General features: G+C 38.9%; 2 protein-coding genes across 2 annotated transcripts in view; both read right to left on the bottom strand.

Annotated features, from left to right (window-relative positions):
- Nucleotides 1-1,158: 1,158 nt before the first annotated feature.
- LOC138007361 (dnaJ homolog subfamily B member 6-like) lies at nucleotides 1,159-4,995 on the bottom strand. The gene has a single exon (XM_068854209.1). It carries the CDS (start codon nucleotides 4,871-4,873, stop codon nucleotides 4,103-4,105), a length of 771 nt encoding a protein of 256 aa, XP_068710310.1. The 5' UTR covers nucleotides 4,874-4,995; the 3' UTR covers nucleotides 1,159-4,102.
- An 878-nt stretch (nucleotides 4,996-5,873) lies between these two features.
- Nucleotides 5,874-9,653, bottom strand: part of LOC138007360 (BTB/POZ domain-containing protein 10-like) — an 18,585-nt gene continuing 14,805 nt past the window's right edge. Inside the window, exon 8 of the mRNA XM_068854208.1 lies at nucleotides 5,874-9,653. This exon is cut by the window's right edge and continues 229 nt beyond it. The gene's annotated coding sequence lies outside the window, so the exon portion shown is untranslated.

The following is a 9,653-nucleotide window of genomic DNA, read 5'->3' as shown; positions in this document are numbered from 1 at the left end:
AACATTAAAAAATATATATGGAAAACATTATTTTCAGCTGTTTGAAGTTATCTTCGTTTGGTTTTCGTTATTTTTTTTCTCGTTTCTCAAGAGGCGAATGTCTGCATTAGAATAACTTGAATACCTAAACTCCTCGAAATACCATTTTTGCTCGATTAACCTTTGATCAGGCGTTCTTTTTCAAGAGACAGAGAAAAGTGCGCCTGATCACAGGTTAGCTCAACACGTACTCCTCAACTATCAATTACCCATTCGGGCTTACTTGGAGGTCATTAATTCTCACCGCGGAGCATACCAAAATAGAATATGAATTCCCCAACCTTGGGTAGCCGTTCCTGTCGCGCACATATAACTACCCCCTTTTTCGGCAAGAGCAAAGCCGCGTGAAATCAGCATTGTAAAAAAGTGTTTTTTCTCAAAAAGTATTTAAAGTTAGGGGAAAAGCAATACATCTTTTTAAAGCTTAGAAAATAAGCTTTCCAAAAACATAGAACTTCTTTACAGAACAAAAGAAAACACTAAAATCAGTTTCCCACTCAAATTTGCTCCTTTTAACGTTAATTACGAATTTTTGAGTGACCAAGAAAAATCTTCCTCATTTTATTAGCTTTCTTGGACAAAAATACGACGGAAAACTGACGGGGCACGAATATTTTCGGGAGCAGATCTTTTCTTTAACAACCGAAACCGAGGTCTTTCGAACAAAACAATGAGGCTTCTTGACGACCCGTCCCTCCTACTGTGGAACAAAACCACTTCAAATAATTAAAGTAGGGGTAGGATTGGGTGATCTCTAAGCCTCTCTTCGAAGGTGAAGGCCATGTTAAATTATCTAGATAGATTTGCCCGCGACGTAATCCGACGTTAAAGAGATTGTACCATGCATGCCTTTTGTCTGCTCTTTGCTGATATTCTCCTAATTTTGCTTACTTTTTAAATCTGTTTTAGCGGTGTTTTACCATTGCTGCTCTACTTGTTGTCAGCTCAGGAGTGATGTCTTATTTCATCACTCAATCCACCACAGCCATGATCTACCCTGCTGTTGTGCTTCTCGGGCTTGGCTTTTCCTCCCCCCCCCCCTCATTGTCACGGTCCGACCAGAGTTGTCCAGCGGATCATGCATACCGTAATGTAATTTTCTCAAGATTGTAAAGTACCTTAATTTTCAAGTTAATTTTATTGATATTAAACAATTAAATAATTACTCAAAATACATTGGAACCACCTAAATGTCACAAAATAATCACCTTGTTATTACAGTACCTAAAAAAAAAACGTTATCACCACCTTGTCCTCAGTGATCAGTAGAATAATTATGGTTTTTATATCACTGTACTCTTAAAGCCATGTCAAACAATCAATAAAATGTATAGAAACTGGAAGTTATGTGTTGTCTTTTTTCAATTTTCTGTTTTAAATAAATTTACCGAAGTATTTGTTCCCATCGTTAAGCCTTTAATTAAAGACCAACTTAAATAAAATCAAACATAGTACAGTTATACAAATTCCTCAAAAAGCCAGTAAAATGCTTGCTACCTGTGATATTTTGTTTTATGCTACGTGAATAATGTCACATGCAAAACAAGCATTACCATGAAAGACAGTGGAGCTGCTGAAAGAGCTACTATGTACAACAAACTTTTTCCTGGCATTTATGTGCACATACTACTCATTCACTCTACATTAGAATAGATATTATTATTCTTTAACCCTAAGCCTCTAAGGGGTTACTCTGCCATTGACAAGTTATATTTCTGGCATTTGGGTAAAATCAAACATTACAATACCAAAACAGAAGGAAGGTGAAGAACTTTAAGAGTTAAAAGGAAACTTGAAGCCTGTGATGCCATGAATTAATTAAATCATTTCTGTTATGTTATCACTAAAAATACTCACAGTTTGTTAACTACTAGCTCAAACAAAAGGGTTTATAAATCATTTTAATTTTAGGTGATAAGTTTTAACATAATCTCAGCACTGAGCAATAATAACAAAATATTACTAATAATTATTTTCTTCAAGGAGCAATTTTAGAATACCCTCCCATCATTATCTAGTATCCTTGTTAAATGCCATCACTTGAGGAAGGAGGCATATCAATAATGATGGTTACTGCTGGTAAATATCATGGTGCGGCCATGTTGGTTGGCAAGAACAACAGACTGAATGCATAAATGTCGGCCAAACAAATATTCTTTTGTTTATGTGCTAATTAGCCTCACTAGCCTCGTTTGCATGGACAAAAATAATACAAAAGAATTCTTGCTTGAGAGTCAGGCTAGTGAGTCACATTAGCACATAAACAAAATAATACATTTTTGGCCACCATTTATGCATTCGGTCAAAAACCTGTCTCTCCACTGGGAAATTTACTTTATCACTATGCAAATTCTGTAAAAAGAAATTGTATTGTACTGCCAACCAACATCACCACCTTGTCAGGAAGATGAAAACCAAGAATATTGCTGTGCCTTGTAATTTGCAAATTAATTTAATTACATGCAAATACAGTGATTAGGTATTTTAAAGTGCCCCTGTGATAAAAAAAATTCACTTCCTTTTTTCCTTCAGATTTTGAAAGTGTTTGTTTGCTTAACAACTGACTGGTAAATTTTTCAGCTTTGATTTATACCCAAAGGCAGTTTACTTTCAGTGCAAGTTTTAGATTTCATGGTCCACCATTACTCACATTCAAAACTGACCAATTGGACCTCAGTGGGGGAGGGGGGGGGGGGGGATCCAGGGGAAAGTGACTTCACAGGCTCACTAGCTTAATTAAAATTTCAGGGTGTAAATGCAGCTTATTATATGTGCAAAAACGTGAGTTTAAAAGTTTGAAAGCCCAAAATTCCCGTGCTACATATTAATTCTGTGGCATACACATGCATTGCATTCTTAACCTAGTGAGCCTTATTTCTCCTTGACCCAGCTCTCTCAAGATCTTAAAGTTAGTAATGGCAGACCATCAAATAGGAAAATTCCAGTTAAAATAAACAGGTGTCTTTTGAAAGCAAGGCTTAAAACTTTGGTTGCTTGGTGTTTAGTTAAAAGGGGAACTGAAGGCAAAAAGATAAGCATTTTTTATTTACACTTGAGACCATGCATAATAATGGTTTTCCACTCTTTTTCTGGCATATCCATCGTTTTTCCACCTAAATTTTTTTTTTATTTCGATTTTGAGCCATCAGCATTGCGGCTCAGAATGGAGGAATCAGCAGTCATTTTTGCAACTTATGACGTATGATATGGGGGAAGACATGCGAGAGCGCCCCATACTGAAGCAGTGCTTTTAACTTATGTTTGTTGTAAACATTGAGTCTGCGAAGAAAGAGAAAAACAAGGAAGAAAATATCCACAGCAGCACCTTGTTTCTCTTGATTATGACATCTCTGTTCCTCATGTCATACGTCACATACAGCAGGGTGCTGATTTAGTTTTTGAGCCCGCACTGAAAAGGAGCAAACAGAGGGAAAAGCCCAACTTCGAACGCAATTTTCTCACAAAAAACAGAAAACCAGAGGAAACAACCCCACACGTACACGTAACCTTACTTCTGTTAGGCTTTCCAAAAACAATGTTGGAAGAATTGCTTATTTTGGCCTTCAGTTCTCCTTTACCATAGTTTTCAAATTCAAATCCAAAGAAACAAAAGAATTGATTTTTTTCACAGGTGCACTTTAAAGTTTAGCCATCCTCAACCAGACAAGATTAAATGCAAAATCTTAAAGCAGACGATTGAAATGGCCAAATCACTACAAATTCAATAACTCGCCGGTCCGGGTTGAGCTAGATCTCAATCACATGACCAACTGTCAATAATAGTTATTGCTTTAAGACAAATACTCAATGACCCACTTTCAGAAAAAAAAAAACTTACTATTTGATTTTGAACAACCACCTACATGCCCACACTGGTTCTTATTACTTATTACTGGAAGCTTACTTTTATGCAAATTCCTGGCTTTTCTTTTGTCTTTCAAATTCCTGTCAAGTGTCATGTCTTTCAAGAACACACCCAGGAACCTATGTTTGTAATAAGCAATTTCAGTTTTACAATGTACAGCGTTGATGCAGTGACTCAACCTATGATAAGTACTAAGTATTAAAGTCTGCCAAACACTCTGTGCATGGTCGCCAACATATGCCTCTCAATATCTGCAAAATGGTCGAACACTCTGTTGAATTCCCCGAACCCTGCAAAACTATGAAAGGGATCATACAAATTCGGATAATTGTCGCGAGATTCCCTTCCAGTGCTCCTTCGGCTACGTCGATGGTTTGCTCGTCTTGAGGTCCCCGAGGCGAATGCGTGGGTGTCGACTTCGTCGTCGTTGAAAAAACCTTCAGGGTATCTGAAATCGAACTCAAAGTCCGAATCGTCAAGAAAGGACCGATTTGAGATGGGATCCTCAAAGGTATTTGGTTGAAAAAAGTCTGAATTTCGCCCTCTGTTTCTTCTTCTCGACGAATCTTCCCTGGCAGAAAAATCGCGGAAGGCACCAATGGTTTGGAACGCCATCTCAAAGATATCACTGAACGAAGTTGAACCAAAAAATTCCCTGAAGACTTCCTCTGGGTCACGGAAGAAATCCGATGGGAAGGTCTCAAAGGATGATGCACTGTGCCCATCCTGGCGCTCGCCGTTTGGGGAAAGTCCCTCTTTTCCATATCTATCGTATATTTCGCGTTTGCTTTTGTCAGACAACACCTCGTACGCCTCTGACACTAGCTTGAACCTTTCTTCTGCCTGTTCTTTGTTGTCTGGATTTTTGTCAGGGTGCCATTTCAACGCTTGTTTTCGATAACCCTTTCTTATGCCGTCCTGTGTTGCTGTTCTCGGCACTTGAAGAATGTCGTAGTAGTCTTCAGACATTTTGGCGAGCAAAGACGTGATAAAGTTACATTTCTTTGCGGATAAGAACGAAAACGAAGTCTGATATTGACGAAGCGAGCTTTCAACGAAGCTGAAATAAATTGTTTCGCCGGTTTAGAAATGACGTCATAGTAACCGGAAAGGATTCTGGGAACTGGGTTTGAAGGACACCACTTGTTGTCCTTTCGGCCCGTTCAAATTTCACAAAGTGAAGTCACGCGATTTTGGTATTCTTTTTGAGTTCCAAAGTTCAAGATTATCAATAGTCCATTTCCGAGTAGCTGTTTGTCTCGGTTTCGAAGTGAGTCTTGGTGCTCAACTATTGTAAGGGAAATGAGTTTGATTTGCAGAAGAATACACAACTCATTTCCATTTGAATGGTTGTGCACCAGGGCTCGCTTTGAAACTGAGGCATGCAGCAACTCGGAAATGGGCTATTTAACGCACCCACAAGATCAATCAACGCAATTGTTGGGGTCAGTTGCATTCACAACTGACAACCCCAAAGAATCATCGGTTTTCACGTGACGTCACAGTACTTTCCAAATATGGACCCTTTCATTATCCCACCAATAGAACAATCCGATTTATTTGGTTACCTCGTTATTCAGACAAGCTACTACACGAACGATCAGCTCAAGAATTATAGGACTCTACAAGCGTATAATCAAGTTGTGTCAGGGTTTGTGGCTTCGTTAAGTGGAAAGATAATTTCCAATAAAACACGAAACTCTATTTCAAATGCAACTATCAGTGTTCAAAGGTGCGAAGGAAACTCGATTGAAACCCGTCAAAATCTGGTCCTCATCCAAATAACATGGTGCGTGGTATTCTTCGACCTCCGAAGAGATGAACGAAAATCCAAGACGTTTGGCGTGTTTGTATTATGACAAAAAAGTTGAAAATGTTTACACGTACCGCTGGAATAATTGCCATGATCACCACTAACCCACCCCCCGGACTCCATGCTAAATACACGAAAAACAAAGAGAGACAGAGACAGGGTTCATCCTACCTTTATAACAATTTTAAATTATAACTTGCAAATTTACTTCGCACTCTTAATTTTATTTAGCCAAATTTAATTTTTTTTTAATGCGAAATGACTGCTGAAACGACAAGAACATGACGTCCATGGTAACTAAATTCTTTATGGCTTATTACTCAACAATTAAAATTTCCACCAAAACAAGGAAACTAAACATGTTTACAGTCTGTATTAAAAAGAGCTCAACCGAGGGTTACGATTAAACTATTGACCTCCCAATAGAAACATTCTTCTTCCTCCATAGCTTGAATCATTGGGCAAGAAAATAAATTACTTTGTCTCGAGCGCGAGCTTTATTCTTAATTCGAAATATATTTATATTTGATACACCTTACACAAAATGACAGGGGAATGCTGCACATGCGGCAGGTATTAAGAACATATCTTTCCCCAACAACGTGAAATTTCCACATTAGGGACTTTAAGATCTTCGACGTGAACGTCAACGATGATGGGCAAAACAACGGCTCTGCGTGCGTGTTGCAGTTTTGTAAGTTTCGTTTACGTTCTCTGCAAATGTGCCAAGTGAAAAGGGCAAATCGTACGGAAAACGTGTGCGCAAATCGATGAACTTTAAAATTACCTCCCAGTTTCAAAACCTTTCCTCTCAATTAGTTCCTGGATAGGTCGGGTTCTTTGTTAGTCTCCTTCGTAGACGTTTTTTGGATGTCACGCAACGCTCCTCCCAAAGAACGGTTCTTTGGGGGGGAGCGTTGCGTGACATCCAAAAAACGTCTGCGAAGGAGACTAGTTCTTTGTAGAATTCGAACCATATGAAATAATACTGAGGAAAAGAGCAAAACAAGCCTCAACTATCCATTTTTAATCACGTTTTCGTTAACATCGGCGTCAGAGATCTTAAACTCCCTATTTACAAGGATTTGACGGCAATGTGATCCGGGAATGTGAGTACACACATTCACTCTACTTCAAACAGAGTCCTTGCGAATCTACTCGTTGTAGGTTACGTTGCCAGCGGTGTACAACGCGAACAGGATAAAATGATCACAACAAAGTCACGACTGCGCAAATATTTCTTTTAAAGCGACGTTTTCGTTGGCTTTGCAGTCGTCGTTAGGAAAAGCTCCCTAATACCTTTGATCCGGTAGCCCGTTTTCTAAGAACAACACAGCCAAGGCACCCAACTGGCCAGCAATATATTTTCTCAGGCGGCAAGTTTGCTAACGTACTCATTCATCACGGCTCGGTTGTTCAAAAGCCGATTAACGCTAATCCCAGATTAAAAATTACCCAAGAAGGAGTTTATTTCTTTACTCCCAAATGTTGTTCAACGCTGATATTCGGTAAAACTTTATATTAGAAGAAGTCAATCTTGAAAATCAAAAATAAGCAAAAGAAACTTTCACTAAAAGTTGAAAACATGAAACAAAAGTTTACAAAAATCATGGATTAAGTTAATTGGCTTTCGAACAACCAGGCCCAGAATTAGCCTTTGACCCAAGGCAAGAATATACGCTAAAGCGCTCTACTATTACCATGTAATCTTAATTCTGACGGAAGTCTTCATTTAGAGCGGTTTTCATGAATATCGAAAGTAATTAGCGAATTGCTTTGGTTTTGCATTACTTCACTCAGTGATTGGTTCAAAGTTCTCACGCCACTTTTTCAACCAATCATAAGTGAAACCCAAACCAAATCGTGGCTTGCGCGTGCACATTTTCCCGCGCTTTGTGTCGGCTACGTGTAATTACTTCGAGTTTTGATTGGTTTACCGGATTGTCTCCGTACTTTTTTTTATAACACTCGATTGAAACTCGCTCTATTCAAACTACAACAACAAACAAAAAAAATTATGTATACGCCGAAAGTACAGTTCGCTTGAGTACATCTCTGCATGGACTTGCGCAAGCTTTCCTGTACGAGGCAGACGGACAGACGAGAAAAGAAAAGAAATAATGTTTTCCCATTTCTTTACTTCTATTTCGCCTGTCCAATTCTACTCCATTTCTTTTATTCCGAAAAACAATAGCACAATCATTTCAACAGTTCCGCCAAACCTAGAAGATAAAGGCAAGGCATGCAAGAGCACAGTAGTTCAGGGGCAACCAACGATAATCTTCGGTGAAATATTTGTTCGGGAGAGTCAAACTGCTCTAAGAATTTTGGTTCTACGTTTCCAAACAGCAATAGATTTTTTTACTTAAACATCACCTAAAACATTCGCATTCCCTCCTTACGTTTTCAGAGCGAATCCAACGATTCGCTCTGACGAAGGGCTAACGCTCGAAACGTCAGCTTTTAGAATCTCTGTACGGTGGTCAATTTACATTATCAACTCCGTTGATAAACCAAATTTTTGTACATTACAAGGAGCCTAGAAATGGCTCTCATAGGCTTTTGGCTTAATTTGCTCATTGGGTGCCCTTGGTAGTAAAGCAATTATCCACATGAAGCAACTTACTGTGGCAATTTCTGGAGATAAAATTGTTGTTGAAAACCGTGGTCTATCGACTTCGTCTAAAATTACCGGCGCACTGAGTTCACTAACATGCTGACGGTAACCAAGGGCCCGTTTCTCGAAAGCCTCGCCACTTTTCGGAAGCACACTGGTTGTCATTATTTACTCTTACGTATCATCAAAACATGGTGCTTCCAGACAAGAAACTTCAAAAAATAATTAGGGTTTTGTTATCTTGCAGACATGTTTAAAGACCAGTGTCTTGGAATAACAGGATCATAGGACACTTTCAAAAATACCGTAATACTCTTTGTTTGCCCTCCAAAACGTTTCCAGTTTCTCTTGGGACTTACAATAGTCCCAAGAGCAAATAAAAACAATCCTTATGCAACATCTTGAAAGTGGCCTGTAGTGATACAAATTGATTTTCAGTTTTTAAAATGGCTTTCTAAAAACGGGCACCAGATCGGTTATATCCCAGGCCTAATTCTAAGCCAAGTTGTTTCAAAGCACATAAACGCTACTGAATCGGTTTTAAATTTCTCTCGTTAAAAATGCTCTGGAAAGTGCTTTTAAACATAAGATCCATTATAAGAGGGGTGGTCAACCTCGTTCCCAGGGTGTCTCTTCTTCCCTTCCTTGGAGCGGGAGAAGGATGGGAAGAGGAGAGACCCTGGGGACGAGGTTGAGGCGTGGTGCCTTGAGGACACGAGGATGATTTGCATACAGAACTCTGTGATAACTTGAGCAGTAGAAAAGTCCCTAATAACAATGTGTCCGAGATATTATCTGTCGTTCTTTTATTTTAAATCCCTGTCCCTTTTTCTTGAGCTGGAAATATCTTTTCGGAGTTCCGTCTCTTTGTTCTTTGTTGCTGTTTGTTAATCGCTATCTTGGAAAATCAGTTGGTTTTAAATGATACCGAACAAAAGAAGAGCGTGGATCGAACCCTTTTGTAAAGTGTCTTGGAGTTTATTTAAAAAGCCATCTGGCGGAATCAAAGTGCTTTTGAAGAAATCTCCATTGGCTGATAAAGAGTTTGATATCAAAGTTGACACTTAATCGGCAACTTGGGTTTGGAACAACTGGGCCTTGAATTCTTTAGAAGAACTTAAACAAGGTTAGCGCACCACTTAAACCGAATTATAGGACAAATTGCGACCGATAATACAATTGAGTAGATGAATCAGAATTCTACTACATGTACTTCAAAGGTTATGGCAAGATTGAGCGACAGCATTATTTATTGTTTACCCGCATCGAGACTGTTATAGGCAGCAGGGTAACAAAGCTCCTGTGGGACAAGACAACTG

The sequence above is a fragment of the Montipora foliosa genome, chromosome 6 (assembly GCF_036669935.1).
Source record: "Montipora foliosa isolate CH-2021 chromosome 6, ASM3666993v2, whole genome shotgun sequence".
Taxonomy (NCBI): Eukaryota; Metazoa; Cnidaria; class Anthozoa; order Scleractinia; family Acroporidae; genus Montipora; species Montipora foliosa.
The sequence above is the reverse complement of the archived record's forward strand: the minus strand, read 5'-3'. Positions and strand labels throughout refer to the sequence as shown.